This window comes from Bos grunniens, chromosome 9, assembly GCF_055505025.1.
Source record: "Bos grunniens cultivar Pamir isolate PY7600 chromosome 9, Bosgru_T2T1.0, whole genome shotgun sequence".
NCBI classification, from domain to species: Eukaryota; Metazoa; Chordata; class Mammalia; order Artiodactyla; family Bovidae; genus Bos; species Bos grunniens.
The window spans coordinates 51,876,685-51,902,289 of NC_141173.1; the positions used below are offsets into that span (position 1 = coordinate 51,876,685).

The 25,605-nt window shown below is 48.0% G+C and overlaps 2 protein-coding genes and 2 long non-coding RNA genes across 5 annotated transcripts; 1 reads left to right on the forward strand and 3 right to left on the reverse strand.

The window, feature by feature from the left end:
• Nucleotides 1–3,452: 3,452 nt before the first annotated feature.
• Nucleotides 3,453–9,870, reverse strand: POU3F2 (POU class 3 homeobox 2). The gene has a single exon (XM_086316384.1). It carries the CDS (start codon nucleotides 9,481–9,483, stop codon nucleotides 8,167–8,169), a length of 1,317 nt encoding a protein of 438 aa, XP_086172510.1. The 5' UTR covers nucleotides 9,484–9,870; the 3' UTR covers nucleotides 3,453–8,166.
• A 416-nt stretch (nucleotides 9,871–10,286) lies between these two features.
• LOC147365955 (uncharacterized) lies at nucleotides 10,287–11,384 on the reverse strand. Its single transcript, XR_015132353.1, has 2 exons — nucleotides 10,778–11,384; nucleotides 10,287–10,686 (listed from the first exon to the last, which is right to left on the reverse strand). It is a non-coding gene; the product is annotated as an uncharacterized LOC147365955 (long non-coding RNA).
• On the reverse strand, nucleotides 11,385–12,507 carry LOC147365956 (uncharacterized). The gene is made up of 3 exons (XM_086316385.1): nucleotides 12,133–12,507; nucleotides 11,782–11,866; nucleotides 11,385–11,651 (listed from the first exon to the last, which is right to left on the reverse strand). The coding sequence occupies exons 1-3, from the start codon at nucleotides 12,298–12,300 to the stop codon at nucleotides 11,548–11,550; spliced, it is 357 nt and encodes a 118-aa protein (XP_086172511.1). The 5' UTR covers nucleotides 12,301–12,507; the 3' UTR covers nucleotides 11,385–11,547.
• LOC147365957 (uncharacterized) lies at nucleotides 12,131–14,729 on the forward strand. Of its 2 annotated transcripts, none has more exons than XR_015132351.1 (3): nucleotides 12,131–12,268; nucleotides 12,540–12,669; nucleotides 13,276–14,729. It is a non-coding gene; the product is annotated as an uncharacterized LOC147365957 (long non-coding RNA). The 2 variants fall into 2 exon arrangements; XR_015132352.1 differs by having other exon boundaries at nucleotides 13,435–14,729.
• The last annotated feature ends 10,876 nt before the right edge of the window (nucleotides 14,730–25,605 follow it).

Sequence of the window (25,605 nt, forward strand, 5' to 3'; positions counted from 1 at the left end):
CACTGCGTTTGGGTCAGCGTTATATTCCAGGGGCAAATAAAGTAATTTGAACATGCACCAACAGTTTTCCATAAAATACGAGTTAAAAGAAGTAATAGAACTAATCACTGTCTCCTCAAATCAAGTAGAAAACATTTCAATGCACTAATTAGAGTAATTAGAATAATAAGCCTCTGCCTATATGTGGTAAGACAATGTGTACAAACAACTTTATTTAATGTATACTGGTAATCAGCGATGCGTGCCTGCTTGAATGCTTAGCGCAATAAAACTACCCTCCGTCCGCCCAAACAATCAAATACAAATTAGTTTAATGATTGTGCCTGCTGAATGTCTTAGAAATCCACAGGCAGAGGCGAGTAAATAGAAGCATCCTTGTTTGCGTGCGTCCCCGCCCGGACCGGCCCCGGGGCCGGGTGAGTGGCCGCGGGCGGGCGCGGCGGGAGCGAGCAGGAGGCCCGCGCGCGGGGCGGAGGCCGGGCCAGGCGCCAGCACGGACCTGCGCCCGCCGGAGCCCCTGCCTCTGTCCTGGCCGCCTTCCCACCCCTCCTAGGCCGGCTTCCCGCCTTGGGGCCCAGTCGCGCACCTCAGGCCCCAGGAACCCCAGTGTCCCGCTGGGCTTCCCCTCCTCCGGAGGCGAAAGGCCTTGGTAGAACTCCCTGCGCCCGTCGACAGGGGTTTTAAGAATTGAGTTATTTCCTTCCACCAAGCGACGCTTCCCAGGAGCCTTGGGGGACCAAGGGACCATCCGCCTGGGCATTGGGTACCCAGACCCCAGAGGAGAATCTCGGGCCTCGGGTGGTGTGGCGCGGCCCCTCCCCGCTCGCTGCCTTCAGCTCTAACTTGGGATGATGGGGTGTCCAGAGGGGCTCCCAGGTTCCCTTCTCTGGGGAACCGAGTTTCCTCCTGTATAGATCTAAAAGTGACTTTAGGCCCAGCAGGGAGAGATCAATGTCCGGGGGTTTAGAGATTCGTTTTTCTCCCAGTTTCAGCGTTTGGGAGCTGAGGTAACTGGCAGCCACAAGTTTGACGGCTGTGGGCTGAACACGCTACACAAGATCGCTTATCAGCTCTCGGCTCCCCTGCTCCATTCCTTGGCCCTCCCCGTTTCCCCACCCCTTCTCCCCCAAAAGCGACAAACAGGAAAAGGCCCAATTATCTACTTCACAGGCAGCTTATCCTTTTTCCCTCCCCAGTTGTCTTGCAGTTGCCTCCTCTGCCCTCTTCTCTTGGGGCTCCTTCTTCCACGATTGCCTCTATCAATCAGAAAACCGTGTCCTGGGCCCAACTTTGCAGAGACAAACGGAAAAGCTGCGCAGGCAGAAAGCTAGGAGATTCACTGCCCCTGGACCCTCGACCCTTAGTCACCTCTGTGCCCCCATGGCATCTATGCCCGGGCCAAGCGCGCCCCCGGAGAGACCTCGCCAACTCAGCGCGACTACAACTTCCCCGGGGGCGGCGGTCGCACCCTGGGCATCTGCCCTCGTTCTCCTGACCATCAGATCTCCTCTCGCCAGATAACCAGATCTGCCCGTCGTCTACCCTCTCTCGGCCTCCCAGGATCTGCCTGGACAAGGAGTGTGCTGGAATGGCCCAGAAGGTCTGGGCTGTTCAACCTCCCCCTAAAGGGTTGAGGCGTCCGCCTCTGGAGCCTCAGAGAATCTCCATGTCTGGCGAAAACACTTAGAGGTGGTTCTGCATCCCTCAGCGAAGGCCAGGGCTGGAATCGGGAGAAAGCGGGGCTCCTCTCCCTTCTGTCCCCCAACCGCCCAGCCGGAGGGGGATGAGGGGAGCAAACCGGGTCTACCTTTCCAAGCTGGGCTCTCCGAGGTAGGGGGCGCGCAGCCGGGCTGCGGTGTCTCCCGGGCGCCAAGCCGAGACCCGCGCGCAGGACACTAGTCCGCCTGGCTCAGTCGCTGTAACAACTTGGAAGGAGTATTGTTAGGAGAGCAAACAAATAAACACAAAGTTGTTAATGTCAAATTATTCTCTCCAGAATCCAGTGCTGTGGAACACAAAATTCCTCGGACGGAATGAGATTTCTTAAGAGCAGGACGGAGGACTCCCAACACTTTGCACAAGGATTTGCCCAAACAGTAGAGCCCAGTAATTCACAATGGCTGATTTTACAAGCCCGCAAGAAACTTTTTCTTTTTCCCACTCTGCTGCCAAACTTTGGCCATATTTAGTTGTGCGTGGCTTTTTTCTTTCTTTCTTTTTGAACAACAAACCCAGAGGAAACACTGGTGGGAGGAAAAATACATGCTCCAAATCAAAATGGATGCAGATTCAAATTTACTCCACCGCGAGGTTTCCTATCACCGTCGTTCTGCACACTGAGAGTTAATCGTATACAATGTATAACAATCAAAATCCCCTCCATATTACTCAGATGGGGTCCAAGTGCTCCCCTGTCTTTCTGAAATCAGTGACAAGTGAGTCTTTGTGGGGCATTTATTTTCTTCTTTTCTCTAGATGACAGCTCCCCATTCTGAGAGCAGAGAGCTGTTTGCTGCCAGCTACACACCACCCCAGAGCCCAGGCTCCTCATAGGCGAGGCGCCTAAGGAAGTCCCCCCCACCCCAATCCCAGACAAAGAGCTATAAAAACTCAGAAAAGACGTGGAAGAAATGAAGTTTAAGATATAGATGCACTTTTACTGATGTATTAAATAACATTTAAGACATTAAAAAAAGTAATACATCTTCATGTTATCAACAACCAGAATTCTGGGAACAATGAGAGAGGCCAGGGTTGTTTTGATGCGACATGATATTGTATTTAAAATCTCTAATAGCTAAGCCAAGCAGAGTTGTTATTATGGTAAAGGGAAAGTACTACATGATAAAGTTAATTAACTTTTTTTCTTAAAAAAAAGGGGGGGAGGAAACATATTTCCTAGCTTCCCACCAAATACAAGAACAATGTGAAAATATTTTGATTTTTCTTTATCTCCATAACCAAGCAAAGCCTTAAAGAAAACTAAAAAGCCATTTTCTGGCCCTCTGTACTCACATCTACATAAGGGGCATTGAAATAAGTCTGGCTTAAGTTCTACAAAGGTGAGCAAGTTTATTCCATAATTTGCTAGTTAAGTGGCAAGCCCCTGCCACTTGTGCATTATTTCCCATCCTGAATCAAGTGGTGATAGGTACCAGGAACCCTGGTTCTCTCCTACCACCATCTGCCCCCTGTTAAGAGACTATGCATCATTGAAAAAGTAAACTTCCCTGAACAGGGAAAACATTTGTTTAAAATTTAGCTGTAGGTCCCATTTAGTCATGTTGTCAAGATTTGTCCATAGTACTTCAAGATGCATCTTTTTCTTTTCATTTTAAATAAACACCGTCCCTTTTGCCTCACTGAGATATACAAGCAGACCCCAAAAAACACTTATACCTTTGACCTTCCCTTCACCATCCTTCTTCCTTTTTTCTGTATAAGCTCCGTTCTTTCCCTCATTCTTTACCTTGTCTAGGAATTTAATAGAATCTAGAACTGAGTTCTATAAACTGATTGAAAAATCAACAAAGACAAATCACAGAGACCAGTGATAAAAAGATCATTTCTCTCACCCTGCAATCCAGCACTATCCAAGTCGCTGCTTCCACAGTAAGGCAAATAAAAGGCAAATGAATGCAGCATATAGACACACAAGGGCAGGTACCAGTGCGTTCACATACCGCCCCCCCCCACCCCCATTGTTGCTGTTGCATCTCTTTATTAGTTGCTTTTGGAGAAATAAAATGATAGAAAGATGAGTGCCTTTATTAAAGCCATTTCACCAGAAAATTTTGCCAACCAGTGTGGCTCCCCCAGTAGGAGCTGGAGGGGAAGGAGAATATTGCTATTGTTGTTGCATCTGAAATATAAAGGAGGTAACTTCGTGGGAACCGAGAATGTTTAGAAGTGCCAAGCATAATATTATTTATGGCCATTCCCTCCAGCTGACCATCACATAACTCTCCCACAGGATTGTTTCTTCCCCATCTTACACCATAAATTTTAAAAGGAAACACAGGAACTCTTTCAGGATGGCTGTATTCTGTGTTATTGTCTTTAGGAAAACGAAAGGGTTGGTCATGGCTAGTCTGCATTTTAGGGATGACTGCCCCACAGATTTCTCTCAGTGGCAATGACGGAGTTTTTCATCTTAGCATGCCATACACTCCCCAAAAGGGCATCAAAAACTGCCAGAGTAGTTCTAGAGTCGGAATGGCAGGCGTGGGTCAAAACCATGGCGTGTCCGTTTAACACGTGACGGTTTCCAGTCAGTAGCCCCTGTGGCTAAGAACAAAAAACACCTTCTCAAGGTCCACTCAAATGCCCTGCAGAGGGCACATGCTGCTTGTTTTCTGCCTACAATGGAGGGGGATATTGACCCAGAACTCAAATCTATAGCCAGCTTAAACATTTTACCCATCAGCATGACTGCGGTCACAAAATACTTCTTCTTTCTGTCACTTCTCTTTCAGACTATTGATAAGGTCATTTGGCTGAATCTGTTTGGGACCTGGGTATTATTGACTAGGAGTTAGAAAGGATGATCAGATGTAATAAGCCCAGAAACTACCTTTCAAATGGGCATATATACTTAAACCACTGTTCCAAGGAGGGTTTTAAATACATCAGCAAACTTGTAAACTAATGCAACACTGCTTGTATTTCTCACTAACCTTAAAACTGATTTTGGTTAAGTGTGATGTTCCCTCTAAGACTATCTGAAACAATGTTATTCACATCCCAATCTTGAGTCTCTTTCATATGTTCTTTTCTTTTTCTTTTATTTCCTGTTTCAGATCCTGTTTGCTTGGCTGATGAGAAATAGACACTACCGTATAAACCATTGCAAATCCCATTTTTTTTCTGTAAGCCTGAAAGGAAAAACATATAGCACCCACCTCTAATCACCTGGCAAACACACATAGTGCATATTGCCAGAAGCATTCTTTGTTGAAAGATATTTGTTAATCATGAAAAAGAATAACTCTCTTAACTAAGCCTTGCTCTTCTGTAGGTCCCAAATTATGTGAGGACATGTGGGTAAAGATCAAAGTTCACCTAGTTTCATGGATGCTCTCCAAAAAAGCACAATCAGATAAGGTAAAGCTAACCTAGAAGAAAGATGCAGGGACACTGCAGATATATCAGAGGACAAATATCTCTTTGTCAGACCATGAAATGGAAACAAATTGAAGCTCAAACCCAGGGACCATTTCAATGAAATGCTACAGGCATAGTAACTGCAAGGTTTGGGACCGATAGTTTTTGCAAAGAAAAGTGAACCAGAAGAGTAATTGCTCTTAAAAAAAAAAAAAAAGCTCCTGAAAGTTATAAACATGAAATCTGGCAGTATATGCATAAAATTTATTCCAAAACTTTATGAAGTATAAAGGAAGGGAAGTGTTTACACACAACTCAACTCAGTCAGTATAAGGTCTAGGGTTTTCCCCCCTTAAAACTTGGCACTATTTTTAAAATAAAATAAAGATATTTCAATAATTAGAACAAACTACGAAGGTATTGTGCATTTCTGTTTTATGTAGATAATAAAATATTACTTTAACATAAATATATAAGGATCTCTGCGTTTTTATTTTCCCCACAAGCACAACCAAATGTACCAAAACAAAGTATTTTTAAAGAGACTGAACAAAAAAAAATTACATCCCATATAGATTTTGCTTACCTACTCATTTAAAGCTACAGAAAAACAGTTTCCAGAACCTTTTTGCTTTAAAAGAAATAAATATACATTGAGGCAGGCCACTTAAAAATGATATGAAAATATTTCCCTGGGTAGCATTTAAAAAAAAGAAAATAGACAAAGAAACATTTAAACTATTTCTGCATTTCAAAAGACAGATATTAAACATATATACATAGTGGTAAGGTTCAGTGGTAACTTTCATCTTAGTAAACCTATGAGAGTTAGAGGCTACAGACACATCCCCTGAACTCCAGCTTCTGACCTTACCCACTTGGTAATAAGAATTTGAAAATTCATTTCCTCCCTTTACCATTGGCTCTATGCCCTGCTCTGGATTGCTTCTCTAAAGGCCAGTTCCCACACCTCAGGAACAGGCGGCATGATGCACCCCCAAGGAGCTCCATGCCCATCTCCTTGAGACCTTCACTGGGGGAAATGAAATACAGGCAAATAAATATGCCCATTTATAAGCCATCATTTATCTTGCAAAAACACTGAAAATGAAACAATCACAGGTGTTTGAAAAGACAATATAAAGCATAGTTCCTAAAACCTTAACTACTAATTGCAATGCTAATTTGATGCTGAACCATCATTTTCTGGTAGTGAGAATTTAATTTTTTAAAATAAAAATTTGTCTAAGACCTAACCAGGAAAAAAAGCCCCAAACTTTTAAGGTGAATACAAAGTATTTTCCCTTTTAGCGCCCTTTTGTGCTGATTATTATTTAATATTTTAACTGATCACAGTTTAATGGTATTTATTTTCAGTAAAGTTACAAGTTTTTTTTTTTCCCCCCCACTTAAACTTCTCAGCAGAGTCTTTTGTTAAGGGAGTCAACCGTTTTCCATCAAGATAAGGTCAAAAAAAAAAAAAAAAAACGCACTTAAAACTGTTAACAAAGGGAGAGTAGGAAGGATTGAAAATAACATTGTTTTCCTATACTTCATTTGGCTTCTTTAGTAAAAGAGGGGGGAAAGCTGTCCAAGTCAAACTGGTATGTTCTGCAATAAATTACATACGAATAGGGTGTGGGACCTTATATATGATTTGATAAACAAATGAGCTAGTGAAGACAAAAGTCAGCCTAGAGTGGAGATATTCTCTGTAGGCATGTGGGTATTTTGTGTGCTAAGAATCATAGTCTATGCATACACCATTAAGTTCCCAGATTATTTTATGTTAAAAAAAAAAAAAAGCTATTAGAGGAACAAAGTTTAACTGCTGCTGTCAGCACAAATAATTCCTCATAATTAAGTTATTAAAACTGAAGGCAAACAACTGAGCGGTGGTGTCTGAAGATATATATTTCCCTTGTTCCTTTCAAGGTGCCACTTTCCTTCTGTTGGACAACTCTGAAAATATATTTAACCTCGGCATTTCCTCTGAGCTCTTTCACAATGGGCCCCGCCTGATAAAATGAAGCAATCAGTCACTCACTATCGATTTCGCTTTTTCTCCCCTCCACAACCTCCCCCAGAAACACTGCCTGAAAATGAAGTTTACTTTGTGGCTGGTCACCGAAACCAATGCTTCACTTTCATTTTTGTATTCCAAACAGGATTCTTGCCTTGGATAAAGCGGGTAGAACATGCCCATTTCCTGAAAGCAGAGAATTGTTTATTTTGTATGAAGACGATCGGGTTTGCTTTGGTAAAAGGAGCAAATAAACGTTATCCTAATGTAAGGAGATGGGATCTGAAGGTAACCAAAGTTCACAAACAGTAGGAATAAGGAGGGGCAACACAAGAGCATTAGAAATGGAGAGTGGCCAAAAGCTGGCTTCAACTCTCTCCCAGAAATCAAACCAAACCCAACCCGGCAATTTCAAAATTAACGGTGGGAGAAAGAAAAAACATGCTCGTGACTTTGTTCATGTAAACTTCAATTTTCCTGCAGTGCAAATTTATGTGGTTAAGTTTTGCCTACATCAAAGAACGTGTGTATTTTTCCCTCTTTCCTGATGGGGATCCACATTGAATAAACACAGCAGCATGTGCCAACACCGAGCATCAGGAGCTGTGTTTTGTATTTACTACGGTTTGGTGGAATTTTTTCTTTTTGGTAATTTATTTAGTTTTGCCAGGTATTTAACTCAGTGTTCGCCATCTCTCTCTTTCTCTTTCTCTCTCTCTCTCTCTCTCTCTCTCTCTCACACACACACACACACACACACATACTCTGCTCACTCTCTCTAGGAGACACTCCACTCCATTGCCTGGGTACTAGTCTGTAAAGGTCAAAACATCATTACACCTGCTACCGTTTAAAGGATAGTCCAGTGCCTTAGTTGTTTTCCTTATTATTATTTTTTTTCTTTTTAAGGGACGGGGAAATAATAATTAAAAAGAAAATAACAATCAGAAGTTAGAGAGGGAACAAGGGGGTCGGGAAAGGGCCGCGGACCAAAGGGGAGGGGGAGCCCCGCGCTCTGCCCCTCCCCCTCCCGCTCGAGTTCACTGGACGGGTGTCTGCACCCCATGGTGTGGTGGCGTGTCCCTACTCCCCCCGTACACATCCTCGGCGCCCGGCAGAGTCCCTCCGGGAGGGGTCATCCTTTTCTCTTTCTGTCTCCTGTTACAAAACCAAACTCTCACCACCTCCTTCTCCAGCTGTAAGCTGTCCGCGAGGGAGGTGATCTCCTGGGCCGAGGGCTTGGGGCATTTGAGGAAATGGCTCTCCAGAGCCCCCTTGACGCTCACCTCGATGGAGGTCCGCTTTTTCCTCTTGCGCCCCTGCGCTGCGATCTTGTCTATGCTCGTGGGGCTGCCCGAGGACGAGTCCGCCTCCTCCAACCACTTGTTCAACAAAGGCTTCAGCTTGCACATGTTCTTGAAGCTCAGCTGCAGGGCCTCAAACCTGCAGATGGTGGTCTGCGAGAACACGTTGCCGTACAGGGTGCCCAGCGCCAGCCCCACGTCCGCTTGGGTAAATCCCAGTTTGATCCGCCGCTGCTTGAACTGCTTGGCAAACTGCTCCAGGTCATCCGAGGTCGGCGTGTCCTCATCCGAGTGCGGGTCGTGGTGCGCGCCAGGGTGGCCAGGCGGGCCCTGCGGGGGCGGCGGGGGCGGTGGCTGCTGGTGCGCGTGCGAGTGCGGGTGCGGGTGGTGGTCCGCGTGGTGCGGTTCGTCGTGCGCGTCCCGCAGGCCGTGGTGGTGCAGCCCCGCCGGCTGCCCGCCGGCGCCCAGCATGCCGTTCACGGTGAAGCTGGGCTGCGAGTAGAGCAAGCCGCCGTTGGACGCTCCCATGGAGGGCGGAAGGTGCGCCGCAGCCGCTGCGCTCCGCCATGCCCCGGGCCCCGGGTGGTGGTTGGCGGCGTGGTGCACCAGATGCGGTGGCCGCTGCTGCTGCTGTTGCTGCTGCTGCTGCTGCTGTTGTTGTTGCTGCTGCTGCTGCTGCTGCAGGGTACCCGGCCCGTGCAGCTCGTCGCCTCGGCCCCCCTGCTGTACCACCACCGAGGGCTTGATGTCCGGCTGGCCCAGGGGGCTGGTGGACCAGGGGGAGCCGTCGCCGCCGCCCCCGCCGCCACCCCCGCCCCCGCCGCCGCCGCCACCGCCCCCGCCGCCGCCGCCGTGGGACAGCGCGGTGATCCACTGGTGAGCGTGGCTGAGCGGGTGCCCGTTGCTCTGCAGCGCGCCGTAGTCGCCCTGCACCAGGCTCTGCGCCTCGCGGTAGCCCCCCGCGCCCTGCTGCATGCCGCCCGGCGGCTCGGTGTGCACGATGGAGGCGCTGGAGGTGAGCAGGCTGTAGTGGTTAGACGCTGCGGTCGCCATGACTCTCGGAGCCGGACTGAGCGCTCCGGTTAAAGGAGCCGCGCATTTGACAGTTACTTTTTCGCCTCGGGCTCCTCTCCTCGCTCGCTTTCCGTCTCTCTCCTCTCTCTCTCTCCCAGCCAGCAGGCAGCTCCGACGCCCGCTCCGACGCCTTCTGTGGCTGCTCCTGCTATTACTGCCGCCGCCGCCGCCTCCCGCCCGCCCGCCCGCCCGCCCTCGCTCTCTTTCTCCTCCTCTCCCTCCTTGCTCTCGCTCACTCTCCGACTAGCTCAGCGCTCCCCCCTCTCCCTGCTCTCTCCAGCTCTCTCCCGCTCTCTTGGCAGCGCCAGCTCGCAGCGGCACGCGCCTGGGCCCCGCCCCCTCCACCCCCTCCCATTGGCTCCGCGCCCTTTGATTTACGTGGATACCGCTAGCAACCTCCCAGGCCGGCGCCACTGATTGGCGCAGAGATGCCCCCTCCTCCGCTCCCCCCCCCCACCCCGGGCGCGGAGTCCTTTTAGCTGTTCTCTGATCCCCACCCCCCTCCACCCCGGCCCCATTCAGATTCTCAGAGTTCTCACCTCCCCTTCTCCCCCACCCCCGGCCTCCTCCGACCCTCTAGGATGGGCCCGCCCCCCATCTGTCTCCCAAGCAGACGCGCCTGGCGGTCCGGGCGGAGAAGTGGCGGGGGGCGGGGGCGCCCCGGCCCTCTATCGACCACAGCCACTTGCAAGACTTGGGTGGCGGTGGGGGGGCGGGGTGTCGGTCCACCTTCTCCTCCCAATAGGGCGGGAGAAGGAGTGAAGAAAGAGGAAGAGAAAGGCTGAGTCCCCACAATCCAGGGGGAGTCCGACTTTTATTCACCTTGGGACACACATACACACATACACCCCAACGTCTCATACCTAGAGCCAGAAGTCAGGCTACACCCCCCCTCACACACACACACGTTGAAGTCTCCTTTCCCCAACTATTAGAATTTCAGTGCCCATGTGCTTCTTGCTCCAGGTGTGACACTTTTGCCTCCCCAAAGGTGCTTTTATTCGCCTCTCCCCACCCCGCTAGCGCCAGATCTCCTCCTTTTAGGTTCCAGACCGGATGGTCTTCCAGCACCTCGGAGTGAGGACCGCATTAAAGGCAGGCTCCACCGGCGCCTCGGTTTTGTAAGAGACTACTTGTTCAGGAGCGGAGGAGTTGCCTGTTCTAACAGCGCAGCGGTCTGGACTGAAAACAAAACAAAACTCTAAAAGTCTCTGACACATTCAAACACTGGGGGCGCGCACAGGTTTGGATTTAGGGAAAACTAGGATCCTACTCGAGTAGACCTTCTCTTTGTGACAAGGAGCGCTGTCAAGGGGGTGTTCGGCCTCTGGGTAAGGGGCAGGGAGGCACCAAGGGCGGCTTCGACTGCGTGAGCGCTTTCCGTGTTCCTTGAGCTTTTGGATGCAACTTTTTCCGTTAGCTGCTTCGAAAGAGAGGAAGAGCGAGTGAAGGAAAATGGGCTGTACTAGGGGAATCTTCCGAATCCTAAACTTCGGCGGACGCCAGCGGGTGGGGTGGTCTAACTCAGCTTCCAGGCGCTCACTGGCGAAGCTGTCTGCTTAGCCTTCAGCAGAGAACTCCGGAGCGAGACTGCGGGACTCTGCACCGGCAGTACGGTTCTACCCAGCACGAGCGCGTCGCGCCGTCAGCGCCGCAGCCACCCGGAGCAGGTGCCTGCCGCCGCTTTCGGAGCCTGCTAGCAAGGGTAGGAGGATCCGGCGCAGGCGGGTGCTGTAGCAGCGGAGCAACCACGCACGCTCGAGTGTACCGCGCGAATACTGCAAAACGAATCAGAAGTTGCTGCCCTGGAAGGGGGTGGCGTGGGGGGGGGGGGTGTAAAAACACAACCACAGGGAAAGTGAATTGCGTCCCCACCTCTCACCCTCCGCCCTCCGACCCTCCGTCGTTGCCTTTAGTGCTGGCGTTGCCGGCGATCGTGAGTTTGTGAGGGAAGCCAAATCAACGCTCAAGGGGAGCACTTTGGGGCCTCCGAGCATCTTAATCTAGACAGCAAAGTGGAACGGGCCAGAGAATTCATCATGACTAACGAGGAGCGGAGGTCTTTGGGGAGTGGCTGAGCTGTTTATAAATCACCGCGTTGAGCACTCGCCCGGGCAAGGCGCTTTGGCGGAGAATTTCCACGTGCCCTGTGTTTATGAGCGTGTGTGGGGGAGAGAGAGAGAAATGGTTAGGGGAGGGGCGAGCCCACAGGCCGCCAACCGAACGGACCTACATCTCCCCACGCGCGCACCCGCGCGGCGAGGCGAGGATACACACCTTCTGGCGCTGGGTTCTCGCGCAAGCGCGGAGCCACTCTGGCCGCGCGCCTGGGGGCTGCTAGGAATCCCGTAACTTTGCCCGGCTAGGAAAAAATGAAAAAGTCCAAGCCTGGAAGCGCGCAGACTCGGCCGCTGGCGCCCGCGGCTGCTCGACCGGGAGTGAAGGGGCTGGGTGGAGGGCAGGACCGCCTCCCTCAGCAGCGCCTCCGTGTCCCCAGCGCTGGGCGCCTGGTTCTCCTGGGGCTTTGGGAGCGCACGGGCCACTCGCCAGCCACGTCCTGGCCCAACCCGCCGCGCCTCTTTTCATCACCTCCACCCCCACCCCCCCCCCCCGCCCCCGCCCCGCTACCCCTGGCCGCCGGCTGTCCTCCTCCCCAACCGCTCGGCTGGGACAACTCGGAGCTCCCACAGATGGATGGATCCAGCCGCCGGGAAGGGCCGCGTCCGGATGCTGAAAAGCTCGCCCCCTCCCCCTTCCGGGGCAGGTGTCTGCTTTTCTCTGGATTTGATTTCTCATTTCTCAAGGGACAAGGCCCTTTGCAGCCGGTGGGGGTGAAACACTCGAGGGAAGAAAAAGGTTTCCAATCTCCGAGGGAACCAAGGCGGCCAGACTCGGAGTCAGTTTAAAATTCCCCCCAACCCAAACCCTCCTCTCCTTCTGCCTCCCTTCCCCCAGTTTCAGGCTTTGGGCGCTGGGGTTTTGGGTGGGGGAACAAGAATAGGCTGCATGTGTACATCCAAACTTCCTGTCTGCAGCGGGACTTCACTGACGATGACTGCTCGGAGATTCAGCCCATGCTGACGTCCCAGGTCTCCACTCCACCCCTTCCCCCCACCTTCGCTTCATTTCGCTGGCAGGCAACGGAGCCGAAACATTCCCAACAGGGTAAGCCGGGTGGTTCTACTCGATTAATGCACCCAATAAATCCCCGGGAGTACACAAAGCACTGCCCTACCCCTGAGCCTCAGCCTCTGCACCCCACCCCCACCCCCGCAGCCTGGCCAATCACCGGGCGGGCTGGGCTGGGCGCGCACAGTGTCTCTGGGTACCACCTCCCCCCGAGCCACCCCCGCCTCTCCGCCTGTCGCCGGAGGCCCGGTTGGCGCGAACGCCGGGTCCTGGGTACCTCGGCTTCCAGTCTGCCTCCCGGCGAAGCCCCTTCCTGGGGCTCCAGGAACCTCAGAGGTTTTAGACCCCCGATGAGGGGTTTTTGGTCCTCCCTTCCTTTCCTCCCACCGTCGTGGGCGCCTTTCTTTGCGGCTGACACCACCGGAGCAGAGTCCACGCGTCTCCCTGCATTTCTCCACCCTCATAAAAGCACGTTGAAAGTGTCTCGGGGAGACACCTCCAGGTTTTGATTCAGCTCATTCCCTTTCACTGTTCAAAGCACTGTTCGAATACAGAGGCTGCTTACGTTGACGTGGAGAGGATTTCAAACAAACCTAAAATGCTTTGAACTGACAAGGTGTCTTGATATCTCCCTCACTCCAGTACAGTTCCCCGAGATCACTGGCTAGGACAATGGCTGAGCAAGCGGTTCACGCCGGCCTCGCAGCCTCCTTGGCTGACTGCTGGGTCCCCCGGGCCCCTTTCACGAGAACAAGCTCCAGGCGTCCTGAGCAACCTCACCAGCCCATCCCCTTCCTCTAGGTCTCAGCAAGGGCTCAGCTGAGTCGGTATCCTGACCTGGACTGGTCTAAGGAATTGGTGCGGACTTCCTACTGCACTGCTTGGAGAGAAAATAACTCAGAATCCGAGCTAAACCAAAAAGATATTTATCCCCACATTGTCACACTTCTCAAAAGCGTGAGCCAGACCTGGGTCTTAGTAGTGCCCAGCACCTTGACCAGAATCTCCCAAAGTCTTCACATGAGTAACACTAATGATATCAACCTGTACACTCTAATTTGAACTAGATTTTAACTTCATCTAGTAAACACACCATGTGTAAAATATCATTTATTGTATTGCTCCATACCAAGTCTTGGCAGAAAAACCGCCATAATCACTCCTAAACATTGAGCTGAAAGGATGCACTTATTAAGATAGAGGTGAGATGGTATTTATTCATTTGATAGATCTTAATTTATTTCTTATTGATGTTTTAATAGTTTTATGATAATGGAAATCAGGAAACAAAGGGAATTTTCTTCCAAGGTGGCAGCTGGTTTAAACTTGGGTAAAATTACCTACTGGGATTTTCTTTTTAATATATCCACCTTGGAGGAGGATTCCAAGTCCCTTCTCTTATTCTCCTTTCTCCCTTATTCCAGTCATTGTATTCCTGTACTTTCTGCTCTTCTGCTAGTATCCAGGAGTTGTTTGAGAGCTTCCCCACATTTAAATGGAACTTCTTTGCTAAGGGCCTACAGAATGTCAAAACTGAGGTTTCCACTTTAGAGCTTCAGCTTTGAACAACCAATCCACACAAAGAGGCAGCTGGCTCCTTTAATGAAAACCTCCTTAGAGCTTGAAGACTTACAGGCTTAGAGATGCATTTGTAAGAAGCAAGGAAAATGCATTTCCAAGCTGCCAGTTCTTGTGAGACACAATAAACATTTACTTTTAAAAAGAACAGAAGTTAATATCTTTAATTATGCAGCACGATGTCTTCCCAATTAAAAAATTTCCACATAGATTTATATGTTATTGTCTATATATACATTTTACAAGTTTCTAAATGTGCGTCCGTCTCCATGTCATAAACGGTTTTGAAGAAGGAAAAGTTTTCTGAAAGTTGAAACGCCCATTCTTCATATTCTTGCCAAATCTGTGTTTGTCCATGTCTCACATATGGATGATTCTATTTTACCTTTACTACTGTGTAAACCAGTAAGATGTAATGTTCTAAGTTCAGTATTGTAAAATGAAATTATTTGAATTTGTGGATATTCTGTTTCTCCTTTTCTCATGTTCTCAATCTCATCATTAAAAGTGACCCCCTCTTTTGTAGTCCACAAGTGAATATTTTATAGACAGGCATGGCTTGAAGACTTCTAAAACCATATCACGCAGGCAGTCTAGCTATTTCAAGGATTACATTGAGTAATTTATCAAAGAAAGTCTGCTAAATTTTGAGTGGTGAGTATGAGGCCTTACAGGGGAGACAGCATAAAGGACACATTCCATCAGTGTACAAGGCAAATTCTATTTGGCATTAATACAGCTTGTTTATACTGAAATAGCAGGGACACAACTTGAGGGGATTGGTGGCTCTTAGTTACCTTTCTGAAATTTCCTTTTCAAAGGACTAACATTCAATGACTTCCTAACAATGAAGCCTGAAGGTGTTTCCCACCCTTATCCCTTGCCCTAAAGCAGAAGGAAATGACAACTTTTTAATAGATAAAAGTAATTTAAACAGAAACCTCCTTCGCTCCAAAGCTTTTAGAGATAGTACTGAGATTAAGTTCTTGCCACAGTCCTTTCTCTTTCTTATCTTCTGGGGCACAGTCTGAGAAGCAGAAGGAGGGGCCAAGAGCACCCCCACACACCTGTGCACAGGTGCAGGGGAAGAGTATCCTCAGCTACTTTATGGTGATGTGTCCAAGATTTAGGGCTGGGTTTCCATCACTGGGGGAAACAAGGCTGCGTTTAGTTGAAGTCGGACTTCATTTTTCTTATTCTGGTTGGACAGAGTATGGATACAAATCCCCGCTAAAGTGTAAGAATGCACTAAGTCCTATTGTTAGTGTCCGGGTGCACTGAGCGAAGTTTTTCTTTTGTACAGTTGACCACAGCGATAATAGCTGTGGACTGGGATCTTCTTCTAGATCTCTGAGTTTCAAAACTGTCATTCTAGGCACTTTGGGGCTTAGTGAAGCTAGAGATGACTATTTTTTAAAAAGACTGGTTTCCAGAATGTGGGTCCTGGGAATGCAGAGGCTGGCATTGTCTGGAAGAAGACTCAGAAAAAAGGAGCCTTAGGTTGGAGCAATGAGACCATCTCACCCCTCTGGTCTTTGCTGCGAGTTTTGATGGTAATCTGGGGGCAGCTGGGTCCCAGCATTAAATGCAAAAATAGGAAAACAGGACAGGCAGAGTCACAGGCCTGATCATATTGACGCCCTAGGTCAGAGGAAGAGAATAATGAATAGGCGAGGAGCTCGTGGAAGGGAACTTAATTAACCTTGGGAGAGTGAAAGAAAGTCAGAGATCAAGCCTAGGTCCGTGGTTTAGGATGCTTATATTTACGTGAATGTGCGGGGTGGAGGAGTAGTCTGCTTCGTGCATTATACTAACCTTTTTTTAAAAACACTGAAAAAAGCTGGAGTTGGTGCCCCTCAGGGGCATCCAACCACCCACACAATCTCGCGGAAAACTCCGCGGTGGGATCCCGCGTACTCCGCCGGGAGGCAGTGTGTCCGGGCCTCGACCTGCGTGGGGCGTAAGCCCGGGTAGGGAGAACGGGCGGCGGCGTCCGGGCGCCCCGGCTTGACCTCCCGGGGGTACCGCTAGGGAACGCCGCGGGCTGGGGGTGGGGGCGTTGCCGGCCACCGAGCCACTGAGCTCCTAGGCAGGTCCTGGCTGCGATCCGGGGGAGGAAGGCGAGGGCGAGAAGCGGGAGGCCCGGCCATTGTCCAGGGAGGGCGCATTTTTGTCCGGATGCTGCTGGTTGCTATAGCGAGGAGGGAAATCCAAACAGAAGGGCTCAGTTCGCCTCCCTCGGGCCTGGGAGCAACGTTCCCTCCTCTCAGCCAAAATAAAAGTGCCGCCCGGGGCCTGGCACCCCTTCCCCGGAGAGCTGACAGCGGGCTCGAGAAGAGGGGCCGGGAGGATCCGGGCACCGAACGAGGGGAGGGGGTATCCAGCCCAGCAGGGAACAGCCATGCAGATTACTGCTGGAGCGGGCGGATGCGCCACACACTCTCTCTCCCTCCCTACACTTTCCCTGCCATATTTTATTTAGGAAAACTCTTACAACCCTCTCAAACTCGAGAGACGTTTCGATGGGTGAAACCCCCTCCTTGCTTAGACTGGTGGGAGCGTCTCCGCTCTGGAAGCGCCGTCGGAGGAGAGAGACCTGCACGCGACAGCGACGCTGTACCGGGAAGGAGCGGTGACACCAGAGGCAGAATGAGCTGTTTGTTATGAGTTTAAAAAATCACCCAAAGGGAAATTTTACTGGAATGGTGTATAGATGCAAATTTCTTACATTTAAAAGAGACTCTTATTTTGCAATAGTGTTCTTTCTTCCTTTTCTGTTTTCTTAATATCTTACTATTCAACTTTGAACACAGTGTGTGAAGGGAGGGTTACAATAAAGGCTCCTTACGATTTGGCTTATAATTTCTCCAACCACAAAGCTTAGGACAACTAGGGAAAACAGCACTATTTAATTAATTACAATCTGTTAGTTTTAGAAAAATTTGAGTTGGTATTTTTTAAAGGGGGGAATATTCGTTTACTCTGGGCGTGGCAAAAAAGTTATGATTTGTTTGTGGGGACAAGTTATCTATGCCAGGAGGGAATCAGATAGTAAAAACTTAAAAAAAAAAAAAATCAATTCTCTTACTCTCCTGTGACTTTTATATTCCCTTTCTTCTCTCTGTATCTGCCTCTTGCCTAGAAACTGTGTGAAAATCCAGACAGAAAACTTTTATTTGGCTGGAGGAAGCCATTTGAAAAGCATAGCAAGAGAAGTTCTCTCCCTTCCCGACTTAAATTATATCCTTTCCTTCCAAGTGACAGGTCTCTTTGAAAAAAAAAAGTTGAGACAACTTTGTAAGAAGTTCCTTAATTCATGATAATATTCACATTTTTGAAAATGCTTGAAAGAAATCATGTTAATGAAGAGAACATTTGCAGTAATTTGGTGATAATTATCAGAATCGCCACATATTCGCAGAGGCTTGAACAATTCGTGTTCGGAGAAAAGCAAAACACATTATTTTAATAGTCTGATATGCAAACTATGGACCGTTCAATTACGTGGCTTAATAATGCATACATGATGCGATCTTGTTACTGGGATGGGAAGGTCTGCGGTGAGTCACTCCTAAGACCAAGTGTGCTCTCACATCTAGTAAAATCCATTGCCATGGATCAGGGGCCCCTGCCAAACTGCATCTAAGAGAATAAAAATTAATGACTGAGAATTTGAGCGTTAAATTAACATTAATTATATGACCTGCATGCTGGAAAGATTAAATTTCTTATGCCCTAATTAGATAACGTCTCCTCATACATCAAACAATTTCCATTTTCATTCCCGGGTTTCAGGAATACAATGCACGGTGGTGAGAGGCAGGAATGGAAGGTTTTCCTTCTCTGAGGGCAAAGTTTGGGGTGTCCAGCCACCAACTCCGCTGCTTTCCTTTGCTTCTTTCCGTTGGCTTCATGGGAAAGAGCCCTCAGGTTGGAAGAGGTCATATTTTAGAGAGTGAATCTCTTCCAATCTGTACAGACAGTGGTAGTTGGAGAGCAAGGAGCTTGGTGGGCGGTCCTCAAGTAGACCTGGAACGCCAGAGAAACCCGTATCAACTGTCTGGAGAAAACCTGGGTCACCGGTCATTGTCTCAGGCTGAGAAAACTAGGCAGTAAGATCCCTGCAGGGAAGCGGAAGGAAGGGAAGTCCAGTCAAAATGCACCGCCGCGAACACTTTTCAGAAGAAATGTCAAAGCTAGAATTGCCGGGACGCGAGAGATCCTCGATGTTGTATTTGCAAAAGAAAAAAGGTTTTCTTAGGTGGGAAACAGTCAAAGGCCAAGACAAGGGCACTCAGTTCCTTTGAGAAGAGGTTTGACAAGAAGCTTGTCCCCCAAGCAGTGCCCTGACATTTTGAAATCTCACACCTTGTTGGCCACAAGTGACCTTGAGACTCTGTCTTACCCTGTCTGGGGCAACACAGGGCCGGGGCGTCGGCCACAAGGTGGCTGGGGAGGAGGACCAGATGTTCCATGGGTCTCCTTACTTTAATACCTGTTGCTGATGCAGGCGGCAGGGTTAACGTGAACAGTACAGCCACCGGCCCCCACCTCCAGGACAAGATGGTCAGTGGTGGCGCGCGCGTCCGTTCTCTCGGTTCATAAGACGTGACTTGGGGGTCCCAGGGCTTCGAAAAAAGCTGCTCTGTGCATTTGGCTTGGAAACAATGCAGGGGACCTCAGTTCCTGGGATTAGGATATCCTCTTGTATATACCAAGTGGCCCCAGACCTCTCACGTTTCCTTCTCCACCTTCCCCATCCTCCTCGTCTCACCTTCCCCCGGGGACAGTAAAGAACTCCGGGACCTTGTGGACATCTGCCCCGAGCGCCGGGCAGGACGAGCAGAGCAAGATTAAAACCTCAAGGCGGCGGACGCTAAGTCACTCAGAATAGAGTTTTCACGTGTCAGTGTTTCCATTCAGCCACTTTCAGGCTTCTGGGGAAAGGGCAGGTGCGGGAACGCGAGTCTACGCAGTTCTCAATGGTGTTTACGTGGCAGGGGAAAAGGGGTGTCAGGGCAGTTGGCAGATGCCGGCTGCTGGGGACTCTGCTTGCGGAGTCCCCTTTCCGCGGAGCTGTAGGGACCGGAGTGGGGTAGGGGGAGGTGGGAGCGGAGGGATGAGGAGGGGGCCGGCGAAGAGGGACTCATCCCGGGCCGAGCAGGGCGGGACACTTCCCGGGGCTCCAGGCCCGGAGGCTTCCTCCAGCCGTCTGCCCTCCGACCTCGAGCGCGCGGCCCCGAGCTCGCTCGGCCGCAGTAGTTATTTCGCGAACCTCTAACTCCCGGTGCAACCCAATCTCCGGGTTGGAATGGACCTGAAAGTTAGAGACCACTTTCTCTCTGGGCCCCGGGGCTGTAGGACTGGGAAATCGGGAGGGGCGCCTGCACGGAGCCCGGTGAAGACCGGGGGCTTCTGCAAAGTTCGCCCGAGTTTGAAACCCAGCGCGCGCGCTCCTCCTCCCCGGTCTCTCCCTCCTGGCTGTACAAGGACGGGGTTCCGAACGGAGGTCGTAAGGACCGGAGTAACCGAGGCGACAGTGGAAACGGTCGGAAGACGGTGCGGCCCGCCTCCCTGAGAAGTACAGAAATCTCTCTCTTTTGACAGAGAAACAACTCTCGCCGCAGGTCTACCGAAAGAAAGCGTCGCAGCTGTTGTGGCCAGAACTTTGCAGCCCGGATACTTGGGCAGAGAGAAGCCGCCGCTCGCTCACCGCAGCTTCCCTCCTCCCTTCTCGGCAGCGCTTTCAGTTTGAAGTGTTTTCTCCGTTACACAGACCACCCCTTTCCCCCACCTCCCGCCCCCAGCGTGCCTTTGCTGGAAACGGTTACTCCTTTTAAACATAGGAGAATCAATACCAGTTTAGCCTCTTCCGTGAGATGATGCACTGTCTAACATTACAGGGAGGGAAACGGCCCGGCCGAAGGCATGGCTCCAGCCCCTGGAGAATTTTTCGTAGAAATTGACAATGAACCGTGCTCAAGAGCGCTGCTGAAATATACTTTGGCTTAGTAGCACTACTATAAACCTAAGGCACATCTCTTACACATTGTCTGTTTGGTTGTGGCTGAGGTTTGGCTAAACGATTGATCAGAAGCTTGCACCGTGGGTGTTTATTCTTCCTGTTTTCTTGAACCAAATCTTGGATGGCTTCCTGATACTTTTCAGATGCCATTTGCTGCACAGACAGATCTCATATGCCTACTGCAGATTGTCTTCAAAGTTCTAGTTTAAAGAGCATTATGTAAGCCTCTCTCTATTTACATAAGAGCTTTAACTCAAACCTCTCAGAAAACCATTTACTACCAACTGAAACCCATACAGGGTAGCAGCATAAACGACCTGTATCTTTATGATGCTCTCAGGAACAGCAGTAGTTCATTCTTGAAAAAAGGAAAAAGTAGATGTAACAAAGAGTTGGAACATTTTGCATTTTTATTCAACTTGGTGTCTTGTAATTTGAGCATCACTCTTAAGCTTAATTCAGACAGTGGGGACATTTATAGGATACTTTTGTTCTCTGTGAGGTCAGCATTTATCTAGGCCACAGAGCTAGCCCTGCCTCTCTCAAGTTTAATCCCAAATGTGAGGACAAGTTTTAGTTAGTAGAATCAATTAAGTGCAAATTTAACTAAATTCTAAATTACTAAAAGGATCCATGAATACATGATCACTGTCAACAAAAATCAAGCAAAAATAAAATATATGGAATAAAATGTAACTTTTCTTTTTCACTACCTTCATCTACATCACAGTTCCCATCCTTGAGATAACCACTGCTGATAGTTTAAGTTCCCTTCCCTCCCCGGCCCCCCATCTACTTACTAAACTTTGGGCCAGATTTTTATTGTTATGCATTGTTACAATTCCTTTTAGCAAGATGGGGCCTGATGAAATAAGAAACTTAGTAATGAAGAGTTCAAGTTTGGGATACTCTAAAGAAGGAAAATGTTGTCTAGTCACTAAGCCCTGTCTGACTCTTTTGCCACCCCAAGTACTGTAGTCCACCAACCTTCTCTGCCCATGGGATTTCCCAGGCAAGAATACTGAAGTGGGTTACCATTTCTGCCTCCAAGGGATCTTCCGGACCAGGGACTGAACCCAAGTCTCCTGCACTGGCAAGTGGATTCCTTACCACTGAACCCCAGGGAAACAAAAAAACTTGTCCCAAATGATGTGGGAAGTGAGCTTTGGAGTATTGCTTTATCACTGCTACTGCACTAGCCAGAAACAAGACAAAGCAAAATATCATTTAGGAACTGGCACTTTCATGTCAATAGAGTCAATAGAAGAGATCAACAAACGTTCTGGGAACATCTTTCTTTAACTATTAAAAGCTAGAAATATATCAGTAAGGTTCTTAGAGTCCAAGGTTCTTCCCGTTGAGCATCTTCTATTTAAACAATCTCACCTCTCTCAGCAGACACAGCCAGGTGCTCTTCTACAGCTAGGTCTCCAACATGGGACTTGTCTTGTTAGGGGAAGGGACTAGACTCCCAAACATCCTCTCGTTGGATGCTCTTTCTGACACACAGTAAAGTTGTTACCAAGAAAAATTGTAGTCAGGCTGGGTCTCGAGCATCCTATCCCTTTCTACCCTTCTCATTATTGCCTATCACCCTGATCCCACAGTTCCAGGTCTGCCCTTTGTGACATTTTAGCCCATTTAGACTCTTCCCTGTCATCATCAGTCTGGTAAGGTAATCAGTGTCAAGGTGTTAAAAGCTGATACATGCTAAGAAGTATTTACATGTGTTTCCAAAGCATGTTGGAGGGTCCATGTTATAGGCCCCAAACAATGAATCTCAGTAGTGGAACTGGAATTTAAGACTGTGGTTGGCAGATGGGGAAGATATTTTAGGCAAGAGGAATTTGCAGCATTCCTAAAATATAGCCACATGGCCATGAGTCACCTTCTTTGTCCTCTCTTTAGAGACCAGTTCTACCTCTGTGATTTACCCAGATACGAAATTTCTACTGGAAAAACGGTGCCATTATAGAATTCTTTATTAGTAACTGGGCAGTGTTGGAACTGTTTTAATGGAGTTGTATTGTAGAATTTGTCTTTAGTAACAGGTTTTCATGGGACTGACCCCACAGTCTGGGGAAGAATGACCTATTTTGGCCTATGAAACTATTTGCACCCTATCATGACTGGTTCAGAAAATGCACATGACCTGAATAGGCCAATCAGAGTCGATGAAAATTCAGTTCAGTTCAGTTCAGTCGCTCAGTCGTGTCCGACTCTTTGCGACCCGATGAATCTTTGCGACCCGATGAATCGCAGCACACCAGGCCTCCCTGTCCATCACCAACTCCCAGAGTTCACTCAAACTCATGTGCATCGAGTCAGTGATGCCATCCAGCCATCTCATCCTCTGTCATCCCCTTCTCCTCCTACCCCCAATCCCTCCCAGCATCAGAGTCTTTTCCAATGAGTCAACTCTTCGCATGAGGTGGCCAAAGTACTGGAGTTTCATAATTTTGTCTAGAATGGTGAGGAAGAAGAAAAAAGTTAAAGTTCTCATTACCCTACCTGCTAAAGTAAAATCATTCATCCTCTTAGAGCTCTGTTATGAAGAGGAGATGCTTGAAAGAAACCAATACAGGGAAACACATATGACAAGTAACATAAGATGACATAGTGGAGCTCTTGGATTCAGCTGCACCTTTACCCTTGGATTCTTTTTTTATGTAAGCCAAAAAATCACTCCCACTCCTCCACCCCACCCCCCCGAAATTAGTCTGAGTTTCTGTTGCTTGAAATGGAAACAGGCTTGATTCCTTCATGATTCTTATGCTCTTAAGGGCAGAGAGTTAAGTTAATCAAAAGGCTCAGCTCATGGCATAGCATCATTGTTGGGTTGTGCAAAGCCCTTTTCATATCTATCTTCCTTCCTTCCTTCTCCCCTCCCTTCTTCCTTCCTTCCTCTTTTCCTTCCTTCCTTCTCCTTTATCCCCATATCTCACTCAGATTCCTGTCTCTGTCATAGGCCACCGTTCTGTTTGTATATATTCTTCTTCTTCTTTTTTTTAAAATCCTAAGCTCCTAATTTATCCCTTTCCCACACTTCCTCTCCCCTTTGGTAACCATCTGTTGTTTTCTATGTCTGTGAGTCTGTTTCTGTTTTATAGTTAAGTTCATTTGTATCATATATTAGATTCCAGTGTAAGTGATCTCATATGATACTTGTCTTTCTCTTTCTGACTTACTTTACTTAGTATGATGATCTCTAGTTGCAACCATGTTGTGGCAAATGGCATTATTTCATTCTTTATTATGACTGAATAATATTGCATTGTATACATGTACCACATCTTCTTTATCCATTCATCTGTTGATGGACATTTAGGTTGCTTCCATATCTTGGCTTTTTGTGAATCATGCTACTATGAACGTTGAGTACCTGTGTCTTTTCAAGTTATAGTTTTCTCTGGATATATGCCCAAGAATGGGATTGCTGTATCTTATGATAGTTTTATTATTAGTTTTTTAAGGACCCTCCGTACTGTTTTCCATAGTGACTGCAACAATTTACATTCCCACCAAGAATTCCATGTATTCTTGAAAATACATGTTGTTTTTCTGAAGGAATTATTTTTGATTCATGTAAGTGGCATTGTGTTGAAAACCTTGTTCTGTTTCTTGCATTTTCACTCATTACTGTATATTATGGCAGAAAGTGAAGAGGAACTAAAAAGCCTCCTGATGAAAGTGAAAGTGGAGAGTGAAAAAGTTGGCTTAAAGCTCAACATTCAGAAAATGAAGATCATGGCATCCAGTCCCATCACTTCATGGGAAATAGATGGGGAAACAGTGGAAACAGTGTCAGACTTTATTTTTTTGGGCTGCAAAACCACTGCATATGGTGACTGCAGCCATGAAATTAAAAGACGCTTACTCCTTGGAAGGAAAGTTATGACCAACCTAGACAGCACATTGAAAAGCAGAGACATTACTTTGCCAACAAAGGTTCGTCTAGTCAAGGCTATGGCTTTTCCTGTGGTCATGTATGGATGTGAGAGTTGGACTGTGAAGTAGGCTGAGCGCTGAAGAATTGATGCTTTTGAACTGTGGTGTTGGAGAAGACTCTTGAGAGTCCCTTGGACTGCAAGGAGATCCAACCAGTCCATTCTGAAGGAGATCAGTATGGGTATTCTTTGGAAAGAATGATGCTAAAGCTGAAACTCCAGTACTTTGGCCACCTCATGCGAAGAGTTGACTCATTGGAAAAGACTCTGATGCTGGGAGGGATTGGGGGCAGGAGGACAAGGGGACGACAGAGGATGAGATAGCTGGATGGCATCATTGACTCGAACGTGAGTCTGAGTGAACTCCGGGAGTTGGTGACGGACAGGGAGGCCTGGCGTGCTGCGATTCATGGGGTCGCAAAGAGTTGGACATGACTGAGCGATTGAACTGAACTGAACTGAATATCTATGTTGCTATGTGTACATCTAATCCATTGTTTATAATTGCTACACAGTTCTTGATTGTGTATGTATCTGTCAAGCTTCAGTAGGTAAAAAAATAAACCATACAAAAAAGTTGGAGATTGTGCTCTGCGCTCAGTCTGTATAGCCGCACACTTCTTCTCTAGTCTTTCAGCATTGTCTTAAAATCCATCTGTGCTCTAATGTTTACACTTTTTGTGTTGCTCCTCATGTGTCCTCATGCTTTACTCTTCCAATTATGGATACTCAGATAGCCTCTAACTCTTTGCCACTACACATAATGCTACACTAACCAGGTTATTAGATATCTCCTTATAGACTTTTGTGTGAGTTTTGTATGTATATATGTACGTATGTATATATCAGATATATATATTTCATAATTCAAATGGTGATAGTTTAGTTGCTAAGTCATGTCTGACTTTTGCGACCCCATGGACTGTGGTCTTCCAGATTCCTCTGTTCATGGGATTTCCCAGGCAAGAATGCTGGAGTGGATTGCCATTTCCTTCTCCAGGGGATCTTCCCAGCCCAGAGATTGAACCTGGGTCTCCTGCATTATCTCCTGCATTGCAGACAGATTCTTTACTGCTGAATTACCAGGGAAGACCATAATCCAGATATCCAGAGGGAAATTGCAGCACCATTATTTATTTAAATACTTGATGTGATTGAATAATCTGTCAGATTGTTTTCCCAAATGGCTATACTAGTCTATATTTATACCAACTATCTATGATGATTCCTCTATCCCAGGGAGATCATGTGATTTATGCTCTAAATGGAGAGAGACACTTTTGACAATGAAAGCAGATATTAATTATGATGGACATTAAATGTAAACTAGGACTGTGGCATCTGGTCCCATCACTTCATGGGAAATAGATGGGGAAACAGTGGAAACAGTGTCAGACTTTATTTTTTTGGGCTGCAAAATCA

Coding starts and splice junctions, on each gene's coding strand:
- POU3F2 (XM_086316384.1), bottom strand. CDS start 9,483: ATGGCGACCGCAGCGTCTAACCACTACAGCCTGCTCACCTCCAGCGCC.
- LOC147365956 (XM_086316385.1), bottom strand. CDS start 12,300: ATGAGAAATCAAATCCAGAGAAAAGCAGACACCTGCCCCGGAAGGGGG. Junction 11,867..12,132: donor AGGACAGCCGGCGGCCAGGG/GTAGCGGGGCGG, acceptor ATTTTTTCCTAG/CCGGGCAAAGTTACGGGATT. Junction 11,652..11,781: donor CGAGAACCCAGCGCCAGAAG/GTGTGTATCCTC, acceptor TCATAAACACAG/GGCACGTGGAAATTCTCCGC.